This window comes from Lithobates pipiens, unplaced genomic scaffold (assembly GCF_037356315.1).
Source record: "Lithobates pipiens isolate NorthernLeopardFrog02 unplaced genomic scaffold, aLitPip1_a1.2 Scaffold_84, whole genome shotgun sequence".
Lineage (NCBI taxonomy): Eukaryota > Metazoa > Chordata > Amphibia > Anura > Ranidae > Lithobates > Lithobates pipiens.
In genome coordinates this window covers 354,071-378,791 of record NW_027507908.1, presented here as the reverse complement: position 1 = coordinate 378,791, position 24,721 = coordinate 354,071, and the positions used below count along the sequence as shown (strand labels likewise).

The window sequence follows — 24,721 nt, the reverse complement described above, 5'->3', positions numbered from 1 at the left end:
GGGATCCAGAGTGAAGAAGGATCTGGGGGGATCCATAGTGGAGAAGGATCTGGGGGAATCCATAGTGGAGAAGGATCTGGGGGGATCCATAGTGGAGAAGGATCTGGGGGGATCCATGGTGGAGAAGGATCTGGGGGGATCCATGGTGGAGAAGGATCTGGGGGGATCCATGGTGGAGAAGGATCTGGGGGGATCCATGGTGGAGAAGGATCTGGGGGATCCATGGTGGAAAAGGATCTGGGGGGATCCATAGTGGAGAAGGATCTGGGGGGATCCATAGTGGAGAAGGATCTGGGGGGATCCATAGTGGAGAAGGATCTGGGGGATCCATAGTGGAGAAGGATCTGGGGGGATCCATGGTGGAGAAGGATCTGGGGGATCCATAGTGGAGAAGGATCTGGGGGGATCCATAGTGGAGAAGGATCTGGGGATCCATAGTGGAGAAGGATATGGGGGATCCATAGTGGAGAAGGATCTGGGGGGATCCATAGTAGAGAAGGATCTGGGGGGATCCATAGTGGAGAAGGATCTGGGGGATCCATAGTGAAGAAGGATCTGGGGGGATCCATAGTGGAGAAGGATATGGGGGATCCATAGTGGAGAAGGATCTGGGGGGATCCATAGTAGAGAAGGATCTGGGGGGATCCATAGTGGAGAAGGATCTGGGGGGATCCATAGTGAACAAGGATCTGGGGGTTTTGGTAGATCATAAGCTCAATAATATAACATGCAATGCCAAGCTGCGGTTTGCAAAGTGAGCAAAGTCCTTTCCTGTATAAGAGAGGTATGGACTCCAGAGAAAGAGATATAATTTTGCCCCTGTTCAAATCATTAGTAAGACCTCATCTGGAATATGCCGTTCAGTTTTGGGCTCCAGTTCTCAGAAAGGATATCGGGGAACTGGAGAAAGTGCAGAGAAGGGCAACCAAACTGATAAGAGGCATGGAGGAGCTCAGCTATGAGGAAAGATTAGAGGAACTGAATTTATTCTCTTGATAAGAGGAGATTAAGGGGGGATATGATCACCATGTATAATATATAAGGGGTCCACATAGTGAACTTGGTGTTGAGTTATTCACTTTACAGTCAACAAAGAGGACAAGGGGGCACTCTTTACATCTAGAGGAAAAGAGATTTCATCTCCAGATACGGAAAGGTTTCTTCACAGTAAGAGCTGTGAAAATGTGGAATAGACTCCCTACAGAGGTGGTTATGGCCCAATCAGTGGATTGCTATAAGAAAGGTCGGGATTATTTCCTAAGTGTACAGAATATATCTGGATGACATTTATAGGTAAAGTTGATCCGGGGAAAATCCGATTGCTTCTCGGGGGATCAGGAAGGAATTTTTTCCCCTGCTTTAGCAAATTGGATCATGGCTCTGCTGAGGTTTTTTGCCTTCCTCTGGATCAACTGTGGGTATAGAATTGGGTATATGGGCTGGTATGATATTTATTATATATATATATATTATTTTTTTTTGGTTGAACTGGATGGACTTTTTTTCAACCTGACTAACTATGTAACTATGTAACAAAATACGAAGTACGAATGAATTTTTACAAATCTAAACGGAACAGAACAAAACAAATTTATTGAGAAAACCCATGTCTAGTCCAGCAACATTCATATACAAACATTTCCCACACTCAAGGCACTAATACACCTCGAGGGTTGTGTGGGACCCCTGATGTACAGGAAGACAGGACTTCAGTGAGGGACAATTCCCTCACTCAGGACAGGAATACGGCTTCTCCCCGGTGTGAGATCTCTGATGTATGGAAAGATGGGACTTCTGTGAAAAACATTTCCCACACTCAGGACAGGAATACGGCTTCTCCCCGGTGTGAGATCTCTGATGTGTGGAAAGATTGGACTTCTGTGAAAAACATTTCCCGCACTCAGGACAGGAATACGGCTTCTCCCCGGTGTGAGATCTCTGATGTATGGAAAGATGGGACTTATCTGAAAAACATTTCCCACACTCAGGACAGGAATACAGCTTCTCCCCGGTGTGAGATCTCTCATGTATGGAAAGATGGGACTTATCTGAAAAACATTTCCCGCACTCAGGACAGGAATACGGCTTCTCCCCGGTGTGAGATCTCTCATGTATGGAAAGATGGGACTTCTGTGAAAAACATTTCCCACACTCAGGACAGGAATACGGCTTCTCCCCTGTGTGAGATCTCTGATGTTTGGAAAGACGGGACTTCATTGAAAAACATTTCCCACACTCAGGACAGGAATACGGCCTCTCCCCTGTGTGAGATCTCTGATGTTTGGAAAGATCGGACTTCATTGAAAAACATTTCCCGCACTCAGGACAGGAATACGGCTTCTCCCCTGTGTGAGATCTCTCATGTATGGAAAGACTGGACTTCATTGAAAAACATTTCCCGCACTCAGGACAGGAATACGGCTTCTCCCCTGTGTGAGATCTCTCATGTATGGAAAGACTGGACTTCATTGAAAAACATTTCCCGCACTCAGGACAGGAATACGGCTTCTCCCCTGTGTGAGATCTCTCATGTATGGAAAGACTGGACTTCTTTGAAAAACATTTCCCACACTCAGGACAGGAATACAGCTTCTCCCCTGTGTGAGATCTCTGATGTATGGAAAGATGGGACTTCTCTGAAAAACATTTCCCACACTCAGGACAGGAATATGGCTTCTCCCCTGTGTGAGATCTCTGATGTCTGGAAAGATGGGACTTCTCTGAAAAACATTTCCCACACTCAGGACAGGAATACGGCTTCTCCCCTGTGTGAGATCTCTCATGTATGGAAAGACTGGACTTCTCTGAAAAACATTTCCCACACTCAGGACAGGAATACGGCTTCTCCCCTGTGTGAGATCTGTTATGCCTATTAAGTTTGGATTCATAACGGAAACACTTCCCGCACTCAGTACAGGAAAAGCTCTTCTCTGTTGGAAGGATGGCCCCGTCCCGCACAGTCTGAGGTCCCTCAGGATAAGAGGAATACGATGGTCCGGCACCGTCCCGCACAGTCTGAGGTTCCTCGGGATAAGAGGAATGCGATGGTCCGGCACCATCCCGCACAGTCTGAGGTTCCTCGGGATAAGAGGAATACGATGGTCCGGCACCATCCCGCACAGTCTGAGGTTCCTCAGGATAAGAGGAATACGATGGTCCGGCACTTTCCCGCACAGTCTGAGGTTCCTCGGAATAAGAGGAATACGATGGTCCGGCACCGTCCCGCACAGTCTGAGGTTCCTCGGAATAAGAGGAATACGATGGTCCGGCACCGTCCCGCACAGTCTGAGGTTCCTCGGGATAAGAGGAATACGATGGTCCGGCACCGTCCCGCACAGTCTGAGGTTCCTCGGGATAAGAGGAATACGATGGTCCGGCACCGTCCCGCACAGTCTGAGGTTCCTCGGGATAAGAGGAATACGATGGTCCGGCACCGTCCCGCACAGTCTGAGGTTCCTCGGAATAAGAGGAATACGATGGTCCGGCACTTTCCCGCACAGTCTGAGGTTCCTCAGGATAAGAGGAATACAATGGTCCGGCACCGTCCCGCACAGTCTGAGGGTCCTCAGGATAAGAGGAATACGATGGTCCGGCACTTTCCCGCACAGTCTGAGGTTCCTCGGAATAAGAGGAATACGATGGTCCGGCACTGTCCCGCACAGTCTGAGGTTCCTCGGGATAAGAGGAATACGATGGTCCGGCACCGTCCCGCACAGTCTGAGGTTCCTCGGGATAAGAGGAATACGATGGTCCGGCACCGTCCCGCACAGTCTGAGGTTCCTCGGGATAAGAGGAATACGATGGTCCGGCACCGTCCCGCACAGTCTGAGGTTCCTCGGGATAAGAGGAATACGATGGTCCGGCACCGTCTCGCACAGTCTGAGGTTCCTCAGGATAAGAGGAATACGATGGTTCGGCACCGTCCCGCACAGTCTGAGGTTCCTCAGGATAAGAGGAATACAATGGTCCGGCACCGTCCCGCACAGTCTGAGGCTCCTCGGGATAAGAGGAATACGATGGTCCGGCACCGTCCCGCACAGTCTGAGGTTCCTCAGGATAAGAGGAATACGATGGTCCGGCACCGTCCCGCACAGTCTGAGGTTCCTCAGGATAAGAGGAATACAATGGTCCGGCACCGTCCCGCACAGTCTGAGGCTCCTCGGGATAAGAGGAATACGATGGTCCGGCACCGTCCCGCACAGTCTGAGGGTCCTCAGGATAAGAGGAATACGATGGTCCATCTACACTGTGTGGTGCCGGATGGACATTTGAGGTAGTCGGGTTTTCTCCTGGACTATACTGTGTGATGTCCTCATCTTCTACTTTACAGTCCGGAGACAAAGTGAGACAATCCTCTGAGGTTTTCCTCATCTCCCGTCCATCTACTAAAATAGAAATACAAAGATTATTACTAGACATCAGCTGATTGGTTCCCCTAAACCAGGACTCCGCCCACATCAGGCAGCTTTGTCTCTGAGGATCTTACAATTCCCCTCCCAATGTAACTAGTAAATGGGTCCTCTGATCTCCTACCAGATCATTTCTTTATTCATGGACCTTAGTCAGAGAGGGAGGAAACAACGAGAACTGCCTTCTATAGGAGTGACAGTGATGAGGGGATTATAGGACGAGTGTCCCCTCCCCCTCTATCACTCATTGCCATCTTCCCAACACAAGAAGTCCTGACCTTCCTTATTTAGTCCATGATTTAGTCATGAATAACAGCGGGGCTGAGCCCCACCAGAGGTCAGAGAGTGAGGATGGGGGGAGAACCACCAAGATGAAGACTGGACTGATCCTGAAGACCCCCATCATTGGGTTATTGACTCCTCCCCCATTATCACTTTCTGTTTAAGGGTCCAAAGTCTGAGGATGTTATCACATTATTATCACCATGTAAAAGTCTGTGCTCCAATCACATCATCCGATATAAAATGTCCAGCTGGTAGGAAATGGGTGTAACAAAACAGGACTATGTAATGTACAACTTATTATATAGGATAGAATAGATAGGACTATATAGTATCAGAGTGATGTAATGTACAATATAGAGTATATAGTGAAGGGGTCAGGAGTATGTAATGTACAATATAAATTATATAGTGCAGGGGTCAGGAATATGTAATGTACAATATAAATTATATAGTGCAGGGGTCAGGAATATGTAATGTATAATATAAATGATATAGTGCAGGGGTCAGGAATATGTAATGTACAATATAGTGTGTATAGTGTAAGGTGGCCCTCAAATTTTTCACTCGCCTACTCGCATTTTGCCAGTGGAAAATGATGGCTGCCTCGGAGGAGGGGGGCGAGCACCACCAGCAGGCGGAGGTTGAACAGGAGCTGTTATATTAGCCAGGGGGAAGAGAGGAGAGGACGAGTCAAGCTGGCCTAACATAAGAGAGCGGGGATTACCCAATTTAACAGCTTTCATTGGAATTGCTAGGTTCCCGGCACCGCTCACATCACACTGTCCCGCCTCCTCACCCAGCACCGCTCACGTCACACAGTCCCGCCTGCACACTACTCACCGTCACATACAGCCCGCCTCCTCGCTCAGCACCGCTCATGTCACACAGTCCCAGCCTCCTCGTCTGGCATATTTGATAGACAGAACATCGGTCCAATACCAGGAGGCGCCGGGTGAGGAGGTGGGACTGTGTGATGTGAGCGGTGAGGAGGCAGGACTGTGTGATGTGAGCGGTGAGGAGGCAGGACTGTGTGATGGTGAGCGGTGCCGGGAACCCAGCAATTCAAATGAAAGCTGTTACAGCAGGAAATCCCCGCTCTCTGATGATCGGCCAGCTTGACTCTTCCTCTGCACAGGTGAGACTGTATTGAGGGGCATAGTTGAGGCTGTACTGATGGGCACTGGTCTTGCTGCATTGAGGGGCACTCATAAAGTTATAGTTAATATTTATTTTGTAACTTAATTCTGCATAAAACATTTTGGTGTAATTTCATGAGATAATTCATAAAGGTGTGTTTAGGGGCGGGGAATGGTTGGGTTGGGTGGGGCAACTGCTGGCGAGTAACCCTTATGTAATGTACAATATAAAGTATACAGTGTAAGGGTCAGGAGTATGTAATGTACAATATAGCGTATATAGTGCAGGGGTCAGGAGTATGTAATGTACAATATAGAGTATACAGTGTAAGGGTCAGGAGTATGTAATGTACAATATAAATTATACAGTGTAAAGGTCAGGAGTATGTAATGTACAATATAGAATATACAGTGTAAGGGTCAGGAGTATGTAATGTAGAATATAAAGTATACAGTGTAAGGGTCAGGAGTATGTAATGTAGAATATAAAGTATACAGTGTAAGGGTCAGGAGTATGTAATGTAGAATATAAAGTATACAGTGTAAGGGTCAGGAGTTTGTAATGTACAATATAAAGTATACAGTGTAAGGGTCAGGAGTATGTAATGTACAATATAAAGTATACAGTGTAAGGGTCAGGAGTATGTAATGTACAATATAAAGTATGCAGTGTAAGGCCGCGTACACACGGGCGGACTGTTCGCCCAACTTTGTCCGCTGAACAGTGTTTCAGCGGACAGTCCGCTCGTGTGTGGGCTTCAGCGGACAGTTTCAGCGGACTGTCTGACGAACAAAGTCTTACGGAATTTCCGTAAAACTGTTCGTCCAAACTTGGTTTGAGCGGACAGTCGGCCCGTGTGTGTGCCAGTCCGCTGTACTTTTGAAATGAGCAAACTGTTCCCGCCCGGAGAAAAGTCTGCTCATTTCGAGCGCGTCTCCAGGTAGGCGGGGCCCGCGAAGGAGACGTCGCGGGCCCCGCCGCCTGGTATGGACTTAAAGGGGAACCCCAACGCCGAAAAAAAATCTGCGTGGGGGTCCCCCCAAAGTCCACAACAGACCCTTGTCCGAGCACGCTACCCGGCCGGGCAGGAAAGGGGGGCGAGCGAGAGTGCCCCCCCTCCTGAGCCGTACCAGGCCGCGTGCCCTCAACATGGGGGGTGCCTTGGGGAAGGGGGGGCCGCGCGGCCCCCCCACCCCAAAGCACCTTGTCCCCATGTTGATGAGGACAAGGGCCTCTTCCCGACAACCCTGGCCGTTGGTTGTCGGGGTCTGTGGGCGGGGGGCTTATCGGAATCCGGGAGCCCCCTTTAATAAGGGGGCCCCCGGATACCGGCCCCCCACCCTATGTGAATAAGTATGGGGTACAATGTACCCCTACCCATTCACCTGTGAAAAAAAGTACAAAAAAAAACACAACACAGGGTTAAAATATTTTATTGCACAGCTCCGGGGGTCTTCCGTCTTCGGGGGTCTTCTCGCCGGACTCCTCCGCTATCTTCTTGTAGCTCTTTTGCTAGCGGAGGAGTCCGGCTTTCTTCCTCCCCGCCGCCGGCCTCTTCTCCCGACTTCGGTGGTCTTGTCCCCCTCTTCGGTTCTTCTGCCGGGCCACCGCGCCTTCTTATAGCTCTTTTAGAGGCGGTGGCCCGGTCTTCTGTCGCCGCTGCCTTCCGTTCTTCTTCTTCTTCTCCAGGAGATGTTGACACGACGCTCTCTCCGGCCGGAATGCCAGAGCCGCGCTGCGCGGCCACTTATATAGTGACAATGGGGCGGTGTCACATGGTATATGTCACATGGGTTGGTCACATGGGTTGATGTCACATGGGGACTATGACATCGTAAGGGGGCGGGGTCACCATGTGACCAACCCATGTGACATATACTATGTGACACCGCCCCATTGTCACTATATAAGTGGCCGCGCAGCGCGGCTCTGGCATTCCGGCCGGAGAGATCGTCGTGTCAACATCTCCTGGAGAAGAAGAACGGAAGGCGGCGGCGACAGAGACACCGGCAAAAGAAGACCGGGCCACCGCCTCTAAAAGAGCTATAAGAAGGCGCAGTGGCCCGGCAGAAGAACCGAAGAGGGGGACAAGACCACCGAAGTCGGGAGAAGAGGCCGGCGGCGCGGAGGAAGAAAGCCGGGCTCCTCCGCTAGCAAAAGAGCTACAAGAAGATAGCGGAGGAGTCCGGCGAGAAGACCCCCGAAGACGGAAGACCCCCGGAGCTGTGCAATAAAATATTTTAACCCTGTGTTGTGTTTTTTTTTGTACTTTTTTTCACAGGTGAATGGGTAGGGGTACATTGTACCCCATACTCATTCACATAGGGTGGGGGGACGGTATCCGGGGGCCCCCTTATTAAAGGGGGCTCCCGGATTCCGATAAGCCCCCCGCCCGCAGACCCCGACAACCAATGGCCAGGGTTGTCGGGAAGAGGCCCTTGTCCTCATCAACATGGGGACAAGGTGCTTTGGGGTGGGGGGGCCGCGCGGGCCACCCTTCCCCAAGGCACCCCCCATGTTGAGGGCACGCGGCCTGGTACGGCTCAGGAGGGGGGGCGCGCTCGCTCGCCCCCCTTTCCTGGCCGGCCGGGTAGCGTGCTCGGACAAGGGTCTGTTGTGGACTTTGGGGGGACCCCCACGCCGATTTTTTTCGGCGTTGGGGTTCCCCTTTAAGTCCATACCAGGCGGCGGGGCCCGCGACGTCTCCGTCGCGTGCCCCGCCTACCTTGACACGCGCTCGAAATGAGCGGACTTTCCTCCGCGTGTGTGGGCGAGTTCGTTCATTTCAAAAGTTGCGCGGACTTAGTACGGCGAACCTAGTCCGCTCAAAAAGTGCCGTGTGTGGGCAAGTCCGTTCATTCAAAAGTTTGAGCGGACTGTCTGTCGGATTGTCTGACGAACTTAGTTGGGCAGACAGTCCGCCCGTGTGTACGCCGCCTAAGGGTCAGGACTCATAATATTGGTATTCAGTAATCAGTGGAAGATGAAATGATTACATGAGACAAGTTGCAGAGGTCCCACACCGCTGCCTCCCATCTCCTGACTTGGGTCTGAGACTATACAGACATATCCCTCCACCCGGCACAGCCAGCAGACAACAGAGCAAGTAATCCTGGGGGGATTGTTCTGTCAGAGATCTTGTCATACCCGGGTATGGGGCAGAAGAGCCAAATCACATACCCCAGGTGCCTAGATCTAGTAACATCTATGGGGAAAATGAACATTTTGCAGCCAGCTGATCCCCAGAATCTCCATAAATCCAGTCTAGATACATAAATTGTGTCGGCAGCACAGAGAAGGAAGATTATCGGAGAAATCCAGGAATACAGGACGGGGAACACAGCTCAGGAAAGTGACCAGGGGATTACAGGCTGATATCACCCAGCCCCCGCCCTACTCTGGACCAATCAGTGAGCAGTATGGGTGGAGGGAGGTATTTAGTGTTAATGACCCACCTGTGCTGATCTCTGTAGGAGTGTCCTCCTCTATAAGTGTCCCCGTTATTCCATCCTCCTCCATAGACTGCTGATCATCCCTCACATACCTCTCTTCTTCTTCTGATTTCACCTCAAATTCTATATCGATTGGATCTCCACTCTAAACCAAGAAAATGAGAGAGAATATCATCTGTAAGATAGAAGATTTATGATTGTGACATCACATAGAAAATACACACATTGGGGCTGATTTACTAAGATGAATGCACCAGATAAATTATCAACTGAGCGTATGAAGCGGCGCACGCATAAGCACATAATATGCCGGCGCAATTCATAATAGCGCACGCCCGTATCATTAACAGTCCATTCACAGAGGGGCAACACGACTTCCAGAGCGACTTTGGGAGGCAACTTGGACACGACATGAGTGTGAACCACAGGGCGACTTGGGGTGACTTACAACACAACTTTAAGTCGCCCCCCAGGCCAGGCGACTTTAATAAAATAAAAAAAAACAGCACAGGTTCCCCTCCAAGAGCATACCAGGCACTTCAGGTCTGGTATGGATATTAAGGGGGACCCCACACCCTAAAAAAAAATGGCATGGGGGGTCCGCCTCAAAATCCATACCAGACCCTTATCCGAGCATGCAACCTGGCAGGCCACAGGAAAAGGGGGGGGGCGAGAGAGCGCCCCCCCTCCTGAACCGTACCAGGCCACATGCCCTCAACATTGGGAGGATACTTTGGGGTCCTCCCCAAAGCATCTTGTCCCCATGTTGATGAGGACAAGGGCCTCATCCCCACAACCCTGGCCGGTGGTTGTGGGGGTCTGTGGGCGGGGGGCTTATCGGAATCTGGAAGCCCCCTTTAACAAGGAGACCTCCAGATCCCGGCCTCCCCCCTGTGAAATGGTAAGGGTACCTGTGGCAGCACGCAGGTAAAAATCACCTGGTTGTATCCAGGATGGAAAATATGTTTGCCCTAGATTCAGGCTTTATGCGGACTTGTACAACTAGAGGGGAGTGCTGGGAGTCCTACAGGGGAAGAGTTAATGAGCCCAGCTGAAGTAAGTGGGCTCATTAAGACCTCTACAAAAAACCCCAGCATGCTTAGGGAGATGCTCCATCCTGGAACCAGTTTTGTGTTTGTATAGACTGGGGAGTGTGACACCTGTTCTGTGCTGTGAGGTAACGCCTGTGTGGCAAACCTCTACAACAGAGACAGAGACAGGGGCTGGTGCGGCACAAGGCTGCACTCAGTTGTTAGACAGGGAATCCATGTGTGTGATTAGAGGTCAAGCTGACCAGGATTTATTTTCATGTTTTATTTTTGTTTGGCTGTTATATTTTTCACTGCATGGAGCATAAATAAACCGCACCTTTTGTATTTTCCACCTACAACGCTGTCTGCTGTGCCTGATTTTGTGTTGTAAACCCATCCAGGGGGTCACACACACCCGCTGCCGAGCGAACCCCTCACAGTACCCTACCATTTCACCAAAAAAGTGACAAAAGTGTTATAAATGACAAGAGACAGTTTTTGACAATTCATTTTTTAAAGTCTTCTTTCAGAAGAGGGAGGTGGAGTCACCGGATGGCACCGCCCTCCGTTATATAAGACCTGTCAGAAGAAGAGAAGCATCACACAGCGGGAGCCTCCCATTGCACGGAGCGGCCCGAGAACGAAGAGAGGCGCTGTGGAGGAAGATGCCGGACGAGAACACCAGAGCAAGAAGAAAAGGATCGGAAGAAGAACCTGAAGGATGAAGAAAGGAAGAAGGAAGACCAGAAGAAAGAAGATGAAAGAAGACTTTAATAAAGGAATTGTCAAAAACTGTCTCTTGTCATTTTTTACACTTTTGTCACTTTTTTGGTGAAATGGTAGGGGTATTTTTGTATCCCTTACCATTTCACACAGGGGGGAAACCAGGATCTGGGGGTCTCCTTGTTAAAGGGGGCTTCCAGATTTCAATAAGCCCCCAGCCTGCAGACCCCCACAACCACCGGCCAGGGTTGTGGGGATGAGGCCCTTGTCCTCATCAACATGGGGACAAGGTGATTTGGGGGGGGCCCCAAAGAATCCTCCCAATGTTGAGGGCATGTGGCCTGGTACGGTTCAGGAGGGGGGGTGCTCTCTCGCCCCCCCTCTTTTCCTGCGGCCTGCCAGGTTGCGTGTTCAGATAAGGGGGGACCCCCACGCCATTTTTTTGGGGCACGTGGATTCTCCTTAATATCCATACCAGACCTGAAGGGCCTGGTATGGAATTTTAGGGGACCCCCACGCATTTTTTTTTCTCTTAATCCTAACATGACCTGTGTGCAAATAGCCTTAAAAAAACCTGTAGAAGTGAACCAGCGAAAAAAAAAAAAAAAGTCAAGTTGGGAGGTGCGCCTGTTCAACTTATGCAAATGAACCTACATGGCTTGACATTTACTAAGATTTTGCCAGTGCAGTGAACCTGAGCACTTGAACGGGTGAAAATGCCGCTTGCGCAGTGCATAAATTGACCTAGCGCAGTTCCAAGTGTATTTGCAGGCGCAGCAAGCTTGTTCAGAGGAAGTTACTTTTCCGTTCTATTTTGAGCATATTTGTTACTCGGACAGTCATATCTATACTTCCTCACATCACCCCCATCATATTCGCACTTCCAGCTTCTTTTAATTCTGAGTTGAAGATGCCATTCGCCAGGTCTATAGCGGCGCACAGATCGCGGCCGCCCGTGCGCCGGCATGCTCATAGTAAATGGGGAATTGCACTGTTACAGGCACAAATGTTTTGTGAATACGAAAACGGCTGTTGCGTGTCGGCGTGCGCCGCAACTCATGGCGCAAATGCTTTGTAAATCAGCCCCATTGTCTCTATAAGTGAGTTTGATAACCTCCATCCCACCAACCTTGCAATATTGAGGGATGGTGTGACCTTCCTGTGTGGAATCCCAGGAATACAGAGGACATTGCTCTGGTGGGTTCCTGTATCTGGATGACTCCACCATGGTGTCCTGGTACAGATCTCTGTGTTCTTCCTCCATCTCCACATCCTCCTCATCATCCTCCTCTTTTACCTCTTCTTTAACCTCAACTTTAGGATCTCTCAGGTTTCCACTCTTAATATAGAATAAAAATGACATCAGTGGTAACAATGCAGATAATGTACAGATCCTAATGATACTATCAGTAATTGTTCCTCATCTACCTGATGATGGTGGGGGATGGTGTGACCTTCCTGTGTGGAATCCCGGGAATACAGAGGACGGGGACATCTCTCTAGTGGGTTCCCATTACTGGATCCATCTGTAGGAAACACACACACTGACTGAATACATTGTTTCTATGTGTTTATCAGATGATGGGGGATGGGTGGAGGCTCCGTACTGCTCTCTCCTTTACAATAAAGTCTCCTCTTACCCGGTGATGTGAGGGGCGGCTGATTGTCCATCATGACGTCCTTGTAGAGATCCTTGTGTCCTTCTAAATACTCCCACTCCTCCATGGAGAAATAGACAGTGACATCCTGACACCTTATAGGAACCTGACACACACAATGATACCGTCACCATCCAGACACATCCCTTGTCTGTTACTGGATAATGTCCCAGAATTCCCAGAATCCTCCTCACCTCTCCTGTCAGCAGCTCCATCATCTTCTTGGTGACTTCTAGAATCTTCTCCATGTTGTGTCTCTCAAGTTTTAGGGAGTCACATGGAGGCACTGTGATGGTCATATGATCACCGGACTTCACAAGAGGAAATCTCTGTATTGGGGAACCAATAGGAACATCATGTTAGAATCCCAGAATCCTCCTCACCTCTCCGGTCAGGTCTGTGTTTTATTAATAGAGATAAGAATGATGTCATGTGACCTCCCAGAATCCTCCTCACCTCTCCAGTCAGGTCTGTGTTTTATTAATAGAGATAGGAATGATGTCATGTGACCTCCCAGAATCCTCCTCACCTCTCCGGTCAGGTCTGTGTTTTATTAATAGAGATAAGAATGATGTCATGTGACCTCCCAGAATCCTCCTCACCCCTCCGGTCAGGTCTGTGTTTTATTAATAGAGATAAGAGTGATGTCATGTGACCTCCCAGAATCCCCCTCACCTCTCCGGTCAGGTCTGTGTTTTATTAATAGAGATAAGAGTGATGTCATGTGACCTCCCAGAATCCTCCTCACCTCTCCGGTCAGTAGGTAGATGATCTCCAGGGTGAGGTTTAGTATCTCCTCAGTCATGTGACTCCGGTCCTCCTCCATCCTCATTGGTGTCGTCACCTGATCTATACAGGTCTCCATTGTAGTCGGATAACTTTGGGAAATGAAAGTAAGAATTATTTGGATGGTGTTGGTCACACAATAATAAGATGTGGATGTGAGAGGGGTAATAGGAGGGTTTCTATACATACAAGAACTACTCCATCTAGCATCTGATTTATTTTTTTTGGGCTCCTGGGACCTTCTTGTTCTTGTTCAAAGGAAGGATCGTATTTATCATTCCTTGTCTGCAGATCTAAAACTAATCAAAACCAGTTCAGAAACCAAACAAACCTAACAGAGAAAAGAGAATTTCTGATATGGCAGAACAAGAAGAGACATACAGGAGGCGGTTCTGAGAGATGAGCAAGCAGACTGGAGACTCATATACCAAGTGGGCATGCCACCTACACCGCACGGCATCCCACTGGGTTGCTGGATGGCAAGCAATATCCGGGGAAGGGGTGCTTCCTTCCGGTTCCTGCTGGAGCACTTCTTCAAAGCAGCACGCCTGGAGGACGAATACACAGACTCCCACAAACTGGATAACCCTGTGGTCAAGACAACAGCTTGGGTGGATTATAAAAATTATATAGTATATAGCCCTCGTGAATCTATTGTCCAATATATACCATATTGACAGCGCTAAAACAACAAAACAATCATTCTTAAGAGGGTAGAAGCCCCATGGTTTACAACAAAAACCACAGTAATGTCCTTAAAAAGTCCCACACATCTGAGGATGGGATTTTAGTTGAAACACCAAAATGATGGAAAACAGAAAGAAAAGTCCATCTCCAAGAAAAGACCACCAGTGCAGAAAGAGCTTGTTAGCCGGTGACACCCCTTATGGTAAAGCACTCACCAGAACCCAATGGGTTAACAGGCACCTCTTTATAAATAGTCTTTCACTGGTATTCCTCTGTACCCAATTCCTGTGTCCTCATAGATTTTTCGGATTTAATACTTCACTCCCAGCAGCAAGTTCACATATAGAAAACAGCAAAAAGAGGTTCCATAGTGCAAACTGCTTTATTCTTTAAAAAATTTTTTTTTAAAAAATTTGTGCGCACATACACCATACGTACATAATCAATAAAAATTCATTCACAGAGATGTAACCACTAGAACAACCGGATTTGTCTCACCGCGGCTCCGGGCGTCTTAGATCGAATGCAGGCTCGGCTTCCACGGCGGGTCCCGGGCAATCGTACAAATCGACCGCTCTGTAGTTACGAATAGCTGCTTGGTCACGCCCATACGCGTTTCGTCATCACGTCTTCATCTGTGGGCGTGGCCAAGCAGTGCAGCTAATCCGATTAAATATGAATAGGGGCGGAGAGGTGGCTCATGGGCATTCCCACGTCCAGCCCCCTAGACACACTCACTCCCACCCAATGCGGAAATGAAAAGGCCACGACGTGCAAGCCATCGCCATGACAACATGCCTAAATGTACACTGTTCGCAAAAAAACTTTCGTTTCTCACGAGTACGTCCCCACAGGGACGTACTCGTGAGAAACGAAAGTTTTTTTGCGAACAGTGTACATTTAGGCATGTTGTCATGGCGATGGCTTGCACGACGTGGCCTTTTCATTTCCGCATTGGGTGGGAGTGAGTGTGTCTAGGGGGCTGGACGTGGGTATGCCCATGAGCCACCTCTCCGCCCCTATTCATATTTAATCGGATTAGCTGCACTGCTTGGCCACGCCCACAGATGAAGACGTGATGACGAAACGCGTATGGGCGTGACCAAGCAGCTATTCGTAACTACAGAGCGGTCGATTTGTACGATTGCCCGGGACCCGCCGTGGAAGCCGAGCCTGCATTCGATCTAAGACGCCCGGAGCCGCGGTGAGACAAATCCGGTTGTTCTAGTGGTTACATCTCTGTGAATGAATTTTTATTGATTATGTACGTATGGTGTATGTGCGCACAAATTTTTTAAAGAATAAAGCAGTTTGCACTATGGAACCTCTTTTTGCTGTTTTCTATATGTGAACTTGCTGCTGGGAGTGAAGTATTAAATCCGAAAAATCTATGAGGACACAGGAATTGGGTACAGAGGAATACCAGTGAAAGACTATTTATAAAGAGGTGCCTGTTAACCCATTGGGTTCTGGTGAGTGCTTTACCATAAGGGGTGTCACCGGCTAACAAGCTCTTTCTGCACTGGTGGTCTTTTCTTGGAGATGGACTTTTCTTTCTGTTTTCCATCATTTTGGTGTTTCAACTAAAATCCCATCCTCAGATGTGTGGGACTTTTTAAGGACATTACTGTGGTTTTTGTTGTAAACCATGGGGCTTCTACCCTCTTAAGAATGATTGTTTTGTTGTTTTAGCGCTGTCAATATGGTATATATTGGACAATAGATTCACGAGGGCTATATACTATATAATTTTTATGATTTATCTTTTGTATGATAGCAGCTTGCAAATTATATCATCTTTTGTTTCTGTGTGCGCTGGGATCGGTGGGGAATATTCTTAGCAATTTTTGTTTAGATTGTTTGCCAGTGATATCAGAGCTTGGGTGGATTATTGATCAGCGGGACCCCCACCAGCTGGCGCCTACCAACCACAGTCACCGCCATACAGCAGCACCTCCAGTGACCACTTATTCTCAGCAGCCCAGGTTCAACTCCCAGGACTACTCACAACCTATCAGGTGTTTTGGGTGTAAACAGCTAGGGCACAAAAAGCCAGTCTGTCCATTGAATCCAGCCAGGCAGTCCCAGTCATGGAGAAAGCCAGCAGGGGGGAATCCCTGCACATCCATGCCTGCGGCTCACTGCGTTGAGGAGGAAGAACATTGGGGCGTCTTGCTCGAGGCTGATCCAGTACAAGCAGCTAACCAGAACAACCAGCAGCAACACAGGCAGACTCTTCCGGGTTAATGAAAAGGTAGCCAATGGCCTACGTGATACTGGTGCCACCATGACCCTACTACAGAAGAACCTCATCCCAGAGAGCCAACACAGAGGAGACACTGTAGCTGTAAGGGTAGCAGGAGGCACTGTTTTCCAACTACCCATTGTTCACCTGGATTGGAGGGTTGGTTTGGGACACGTGAATGTGGGGGTGATGAAGGATTTGCCAGCAGATGTACTACTAGGGAATGATTTGGGCCCCCCTCATTTCTGCTTATGCCCCAATGCCCCGGTGAAGCCAACCCAGTGACTTCCCATGCCCAGACTTGTGCTGTTGGAACTGGCCCGCTTGCTGCTGAGACCCAAGTAAGACTATCTTCCCCGACATGTACCTTAGATCAGGCTCCCCTAGGCTGGGATACCCCAGAGGCATTCGGGAGGGAAACCCGGGAGGACCCATCCTTACACAAGGATAGGGCTAAGGCAGATACTCAGAAAAGGGGAATAGATGGGGAGCTTTATGAATGGGTGGGGGATAGACTGTATAGGATCCCTAAGCCATCCCCGAGAAGTAAAGCCCCTTCGCAGAAACGACAGCTGGTGGTACCTAAGAAATACCAGCTGGAGATTCTGCGAATCGGGCATGATGTACCACTAGCAGGACATCTAGGATCCTGTCGCACAGCCCATAGAATTACACAGAATTTCTTCTGGCCCAATTTTAACCAGGATGTACGACAGTACTGCAAAACGTGTGACACATGTCAATGGGTAAGTAAGCGGGGGGACCACCCTAAGGCCAGACTTATGTCCATGCCTATTATTGGGGAGCCATTTTACCGCACAGCCATTGACATTGTGGGTCCCTTGGCCAGGCCTAGTCCATCTGGGAAGAAGTATATTCTCACCGTGGTGGACTACGCCACCCGTTACCCAGAGGCAGTAGCTATGTCCAACATTGAAGCAGAGACAGTAGCTGATGCCCTGGTTAAGATATTTATTAGAGTGGGGTTCCCTAAGGAGATTCTCTTTGACCTGGGAACCCAGTTTGCTGCTGTGCTCACCCAGCAGTTATGGAAGGTGTACAATATTAAGTCCTTGCTGAGCTCACCTTGCCACCCCCAGACTAATGGTCTATGCAAGCACTTTAACGGGACCCTCAAGAAAATTCTGAGGACCTTTTTGGATGCCTGCAGAGACTAAGAGAGATTCCTGCCTCACCTGTTTTTTGCGTACAGAGAGGAACCCCAGGAATCTAGTGGGTTCTGGCCACTGCGATGTTTGTCGTTTCATTTCCAATTCATCATACACTACATTACCTGATGGGTCTCGTCATACCATCAGATATAATGTAACATGTAAAACCGTAGGAATAGTCTATCTTGCTAGCTGTTCCTGCGGATGTTTCTATATCGGAAAAACTAAGCATCCGTTTTTTAAAAGGATTAGGGGCCACATGTTACCATTATTTAAACGACTTTGCACTACAGCATTGAACAGACATATAGGTCAGTTTCATAACTTTGACCCCAATGTTGTACATTTTTCTGCCCTTGAGCATGTACCTCTCCATGCTCGAGGGGGTGAAATTGATACCCGCCTTTTGCAACTGGAAACCAGATGGATATATACTCTGGAGGCCACTAAAAATCTGGGATTAAATGAATATATAACTTACAAACATTTTCTTTAAACTAATCCTGATACTTAATTTTTGATTTGTATTCAGCAGTATTTATCCATCTATACAAATTATAAATATAAATTTTTTAATACAACTCGAATTAAGATCCATACTCCAGTGCCTCTGGAACCTGTCTTCCTTATTAACCGCTATACATTTCTATTACTTTCTATATCCTATATCGTCACTAGGCCCTTTTTCCCTTTTTTTGTTTTTTCTTCCTTCCTCTGTTTTCCCCGTTCCGCATATAGTATAATTATCTTGTTATTATAGTTATACAATTTTTCCTTTGTGTATAAGTATTTTTTGTACCAATGCTTAGTCATTTAAACAGTATTATACAGTACCACTTTGATGTCAAGGGTCGTTTAAGATTCCAACATGTGTTTTAATTTTTGTCTTCAATGACTATGCCGACATGGGGTTTACATTTGTGGTATATTGTTGAAAGTCATAAATTGCTTAATTAATTGTCCCCATTGCATATTAATTGTGTTTAGTCTATACAAAAAAAAATAAAAAAAATTTTCCTTTTTTTTTAGTGTTCATTTCATCAATAATTTTCCATTTATTGTCTTTGCAACTGTGTGGATTTTGGCTAATAAGTCCAGCCCACTACCTGCCCGCTGGTCTAACCCATTAACGATTACTTATTTGTGCATTATTATTTCTTATTTTTCTATCAGTTTCATATCTTCTCCCCCTTGTGCCCATCCTCTCGACGGGGACCCCTTTGGGAAGCGGACCTCTCCTCCCCATGACTGGTGCCTGTATGGACGCACGGGTCGGGCTGTGTGGAAGCCCGACCCGTTAATATGGAGGCTGCTCGATACGATCTATGTGTCCCGACCGGTTGGCGATTTGCAGCTGGTTGCTGTTTTACAGCAAACCTTTTAAGCTGCTGTCCCTGCAGCTCCTATGAATGCCCGTAGCGGCGTTTAAGTTACCGTGGTTACGGAACCGCCGCTGCAGGGCATCATGGGGCTTGTAGGCTCCAATACCCTGGAAGCATGCGCAGTTCTGCTTTTCTGTCCGCTCTCACTTGGCGTACGTGACGCGACGCCAAGTGAGTGGGAGATAAAAGGCAGACCCACAATGCAGGGGTCTGTCGGCTCTGCAGGACACTTTAGTTTGGACACCGCGAGTTAAAGTAAGTTGGATGATTAGAGCTTGGACTGTCCACACCGTCCATTCTTCTTCTCTTATTTTTTGGTCATACTAGTCTCTAACTCTATCCTCATATACTTATACTAATAGGATCGATTCGTGCAGGTTGATTGACTTGATTGTGCAATCCATTGTTAAACTCTCAAACTACAATGTGTCCTAGCCTGGAGTGTTGTGGAACAGTGTAGCCCAGGTATGTGATACTACCTATGTTATTGACAGCTGTGCAGATGAAAGAATCCAGCAAACCTTTCATGTGAACATGCTGATGGAGTATCAGGAACGGCAGGAGGATGTTGCTGCAGTATGTGCCCCTGCTGAGGATGACTGAGAAAGTTTACCCCTCCCAGACTTACTAGAAAGAGACCCCCAGACTGACCTCATTAGCCTCGTACAGCTAGGGGATGGTTAAGCCCCACAAAGAAGGAACAGGCTAATCAGCTTCTGTGGGAGAAACAGGCGACTTTCTCCCAAAAAAACAGGCTACATGACCCTGTCTGTGCATAAGGTAGAGACCCCTGGACAAGCATCCCTTTGACAGCCCCCTACCATATCCCTAAAGCAGTCTGAGAAGGAATGCAGAAGGAGATACAAGAGATGATTCAGTTAGGAGACATTGAGCCCTCTGATAGCCCTTGGGCCTCGCCTGTAGTCCTGGTGCCTAAGAAATACGGAACTACTCGGTTCTGCGTGGACTACAGGCGACTCAATGAGAAGACCACCACTGACGCCTACCCAATGCCCAGGGTAGACGAACTGCTAGATCGTATAGCCAGGGGACGTTATTTAACTACAATAGACCTGTATAAGGTCTATTGGCAGATTCCCCTGGCTGAGGATGCTATCCTCAAGTTGGCATTTGTTACCCCGTTAGGCCTGTACCAGTCTAAGGTCATGCCATTTGGGAGGAAAAATGCCCCGGCTACCTTCCAACGTATGGTAGATAGGCTCCTCGATGGCTTTCAGGATTTTGCATGTGCATACATGGATGACATTGCGATCTACAGTGGGTCTTGGGAGGAAAACCTGGTTCACGTAGGGGTGGTTCTGGACAAGATTCGGGCCGCAGGCCTGGCCTTGACACCAGACAAATGCATCTAGGTATGGCGAAGGAGCAGTACCTGGGACGCAGAGTAGGGTGTGGGAATCAGAGACCAGAGACAGCCAAGGTAGAGACAGTAGCTAACTGGCCCACACCCCGTACTAAGACCCAGGTTTAGCCTTCTTGGGGACTGCAGGGTACTACTGACGTTTTATCCCTGATTATAGTGCTTTTGCCAAGCCCCTGACTGACCTGACGAAAAATAGTTTACCTAGGCAGGTCCTGTGGTCTCCAGCTTGTGAAGCCGTGTTTCTAGCCATCAAGCAAGCACTTGTAAATGCCCCTGTCTTGGCTGCCCCAGTACCTAACAAACGTTTCATTGTCCACACAGACGCTTCCATGTTTGGACTGGGGGCTGTGCTGAGCCAAATTGGGGAGGATGGAGGAGAACACGCTGTCGCATACTTGAGCAGAAAGCTATTACCCCGAGATGTGAGCTATGGGGCAGTGGAGAAGGAGTGCTTGGCCCTGGTCTGAGCCCTTAAAAAGTTGAACCCTTATTTGTATGGAAGGGAATTTTCATTAGTTACCGACCACAACCCATTGGTCTGGCTTAACCGGGTCTCAGGAGACAATGGCAGGTTGCTGCGAGGATGCTATCCTCAAGTTGGCATTTGTTACTCCGTTTGGCCTGTACCAGTCTAAGGTCATGCCATTCGGGATGAAAAATGCCCTGGCTACCTTCCAACATATGGTGGATAGGCTCCTCGATGGCTTTCAGGATTTTGCATGTGCATACCTTTATGACATTGCGATCTACACTGGGTCTTGGGAGGAGCACCTGGTTCACGTAGGCCCTGCAACCGTACAACTTCACCATCAGCTACTAACCCGGTAAGCAAAATGGCAATGCTGATGGGTTGTCCCGGCAAACAGACGTCACTCTGGCCTCCTAGTTGTGGACATCCCCAAGTTGACCCGAGAAGGATCAACCTGGGTCTGCCAGAGTGTCCCACAAGGAGGGAGCCATGTGACGGGAGTCACTTTTGGGCGCAGGGTGACCAAGAAAATAATGAGCCCTGCATCTGCCATTTTCGAAATAGTGGCTGATTCATAATACTGGGACAAATACTGTTAGGAGATGCTGATGTCAATTCAAGCCACCTGTCTCTGTGTGTGCTATAATGTAAATTAGTCTAGTATGACTTGTCACAGCTTCTAAAGAGTCTTTTCATCTAGTGTGCTAAATAACCCTGCAATTGTATGAAGGAGATGTATGATAAAGTGTATTGTATAGTCAGTGAGCTAGGAGACGTAAAGTCTGTCCTAAAGGTCATGTCTCTGAGTCACCTAGGCTGTCTAAAGGATTAGATAATTAGCTCATGTTAATTAGGTTTCTGGTGAGAGGTTGTATTTTCATCCTGCTGTATATATTTGTGTGAGAGCTCAAAATAAAGATTCATTCCTGTTTGACCCTCAAGACAGGGCCTCGTCTTGTACTTGCAGGGAGAGTTATTCATATGGGTTTCTTGTTCGGCTGATTGGAGTGTTCGGTAGCTGCCTTGGTGTTTGGGAAGGGAATGTCCTAAACAACTTTAACCCCTTTCATACTCGGGTGTTGTTACAGATGGGTTGCTATGGATGGGTTGCTGTGGGTGGGTTGCTATGGAAGGGTTGCTATGCATGGGTTGGTATGGATGGGTTGCTATGGACAGATTGCTATAGGCAGGTTGCTATGGAAGGGGTGCTATGGACGGTTGATATGGATGGGTTACTATGGATGGGATGCTATGGAAGGGCTACTATGGGTGGGTTGCTATGGAGGGGTTGCTATGGAAGGGTTGTTATGGATGGGTTACTATGGACAGTTGATATGGATGGGTTGCTATGGAAGGGTTGCTATGGATGGGATGCTATTGACAGGTTGCTATGAAGGGTTGCTATGGATGGTTTATATGAGTGTGTTACCATGGAAGGGTTGCTGTGAATGTGTTGCTATTGAAGGGTTTCTATAGAGGGGTTGCTATTTACAGGTTGCTATGGACAGTTTATATGGATGGGTTGCTATGAAAAGGTTGCTATGGGTGGTTTGCTGTGGAAGGGTGTCTATGGGTAGGTTGCTATGGAAAGGTTGCTAGGGGAGGGTTACTGTGGATGGGTTGCTATGGGTGGGTTGCTATGGATGGATTGCTATGGGTGTGTTCCTGTGGAAGGGTTTCTATGGAGGGTTGATATGGATGGGTTGCTATGGAAAGGTTGCTATGGGTGGGTTGCTGTGGAAGGGTTGATATGGATGGGTTGCTATGGAAAGGTTGCTAGGGGAGGGTTACTGTGGATAGGTTGCTATGGGTGGGTTGCTGTGGATGGGTTGCTATGGGTGGGTTCCTGTGGAAGGGTTGCTATGGATGGTTGATATGGATGGGTTGCTATGGATGGGTTGCTATTGACAGGTTGCTATGAAGGGTACACCAGAGCGGCCAGCACATCGTGGGACCAGGTAACCTTTTTGACAATTGGTAGGGATGGGTTGCTATGGAAGGGTTGCGATGGAACAGTTGTTGTGGATGGGTTGCTATGGAAGAGTTGTTATGGATGGGTTGCTATGGGTGGGTTGCTGTGGATGAGTTGCTATGGGTGGGTTCCTGTGGAAGGGTTGCTATGGACGGTTGTAAGGGAAGTGTGTATCTATCACAGGGTGGTTTCTGTGGATTCTAATTGCCACATCCATGCTATGGACGGTTGATATGGATGGGTTGCTATGGAAAGGTTGCTGTGGAAGGCTTGATATGGGTGGGTTGCTGTGGAAGGGTTGCTATGGTGTGGGTTGCCGTGGAAGGATTGGTATGGGATGGGTTGGTATGGAAAGGTTGCTAGGGGAGGGTTACTGTGGATGGGTTTGCTATGGGAGGGTTGCTGTGGATGGGTTGCTATAGAAAGGTTGCTAGGGGAGGTTGCTATGGGTGGGTTGCTATGGACGGTTGATATGGACGGGTTGCTATGGGTGGGTTGCTGTGGATGGGTTGCTAGTGGTGGGTTGCTATGGATGGGTTGCTATGGATGGGTTGCTATGGAAGGGTTGTTGTGATTGTGTTGCTAGGGAAAGGTTGCTAGGGAGGGTTGCTGTGGATGGGTTACTATGGGTGGGTTGCTGTGGACTGGTTGCTATGGGTAGGTTGCTGTAGATGGGTTGCTATGGGTGGGTTGCTGTCAGGGCAGGACTGGCCTACCGGGATACCGGGAAATTTCCCGGTGGGCCGGCTGCCTGGCTGTCCCTGGGGCCGCTGTGAGGGCAGCGGTGCCTGAAAAAAATATGGCTGTGGGGCCGGGCCAACACAAAACTGCGCAAGCGCCAGCGCTGTTCCAGAGCTGGCCGTGCTCGGGCCGAGTCCGTACACGCTCAGCAATTTTCGGAAAGGCGGGCGCATGCGCAGTGCCACAATGGCGCCATTTTTAAAAGTAAGGCAGCGCTCAGTGAAGTCTTGTCTGGTGGCGTGTGCCCTCTTCTTACGTCCCCCCAGCAGCCTCTGACCTCCTGAACGCCCCCCTCCCCTGCAGCATTTGACCACCTGTCCGCCCCCCTCCCCCTGCAGCCTCTGACCTCCTGTGCGCCCCTCCCTCCCCTGCAGCCTCTGACCTCTTGTTCACCCCCCGCAGCCTCTGACCTCCCGAACGCCCCCTCCCTGCAGCATCTGACCACCTGTCCGCCCCCCTCCCCCCAGCCTCTGACCTCCTGTCCGCCCCCCTCCCCTGCAGCCTCTGACCTCTTGTTCACCCCCGCAGCCTCTGACCTCCCTAACGCCCCCCTCCCCTGCAGCATCTGACCACCTGTACACCCCCATGCAGCCTCTGACCTCCTGTCTGCCCCCCCGCAGCCTCTGACCTCCTGTCTGCCCCCTCCCCCCTGCAGCCTCTGACCTCCCTGTTCGCCCCCCTCCCCCTGCAGCCTCTGACCTCCAGAACGCCCCCCTGCAGCCTCTGACCTCCTGTCCGCCCCCCTGCAGCCTCTGACCTCCCGAACGCCCCCCTGCAGCCTCTGGACCTCCCGAACGCCCCCCTGCAGCCTCTGAACCTCCCGAACGCCCCCTCCCCCCTGCAGCCTCTGACCTCCTGTCCGCCTCCTCCCCCCTGCAGCCTCTGACCTCCTGTCCGCCCCCTCCCCCTGCAGCCTCTGACCTCCTGTCTGCCCCCCCGCAGCCTCTGACCTCCTGTCCGCCCCCTCCCCCCTGCAGCCTCTGACCTCCTGTTCGCCCCCCTTCCCCTGCAGCCTCTGACCTCCAGAACACCCCCCTGCAGCCTCTGACCTCCTGTCTGCCCCCCTGCAGCCTCTGACCTCCCGAACGCCCCTCTGCAGCCTCTGACCTCCTGTCCACCCCCCTGCAGCCTCTGACCTCCCGAACACCCCCCTCCCCCTGCAGCCTCTGACCTCCTGTCCGCCTCCTC

General features: G+C 49.4%; 1 protein-coding gene and 1 pseudogene across 3 annotated transcripts in view; one reads left to right on the top strand and one right to left on the bottom strand.

The window, feature by feature from the left end:
* LOC143973586 (C3a anaphylatoxin chemotactic receptor pseudogene) overlaps positions 1 to 24,721 on the top strand; it is a 146,185-nt pseudogene that overhangs the window by 16,077 nt on the left and 105,387 nt on the right.
* The window catches only part of LOC143973599 (uncharacterized), a 41,012-nt gene continuing 17,846 nt past the window's right edge, over positions 1,556 to 24,721 (bottom strand). Inside the window, exons 1-8 of one of the 3 annotated variants that reach the window (XM_077474451.1) lie at positions 13,671 to 13,781; positions 13,444 to 13,573; positions 12,890 to 13,024; positions 12,678 to 12,801; positions 12,492 to 12,563; positions 12,167 to 12,192; positions 9,287 to 9,428; positions 1,556 to 4,385 (exon numbers count right to left, since the gene is read on the bottom strand). In XM_077474451.1, the coding sequence (XP_077330577.1) occupies positions 1,729 to 4,385; positions 9,287 to 9,428; positions 12,167 to 12,192; positions 12,492 to 12,563; positions 12,678 to 12,801; positions 12,890 to 13,024; positions 13,444 to 13,560 (3,273 nt within the window). In that variant the 5' untranslated portion in view covers positions 13,561 to 13,573; positions 13,671 to 13,781 and the 3' untranslated portion in view covers positions 1,556 to 1,728. Of the gene's footprint in view, positions 4,386 to 9,286; positions 9,429 to 12,166; positions 12,193 to 12,491; positions 12,564 to 12,677; positions 12,802 to 12,889; positions 13,025 to 13,443; positions 13,574 to 13,670; positions 13,782 to 24,721 lie in introns of those variants that run through there. The other 2 variants (XM_077474450.1, XM_077474452.1) reach the window with 2 other exon arrangements.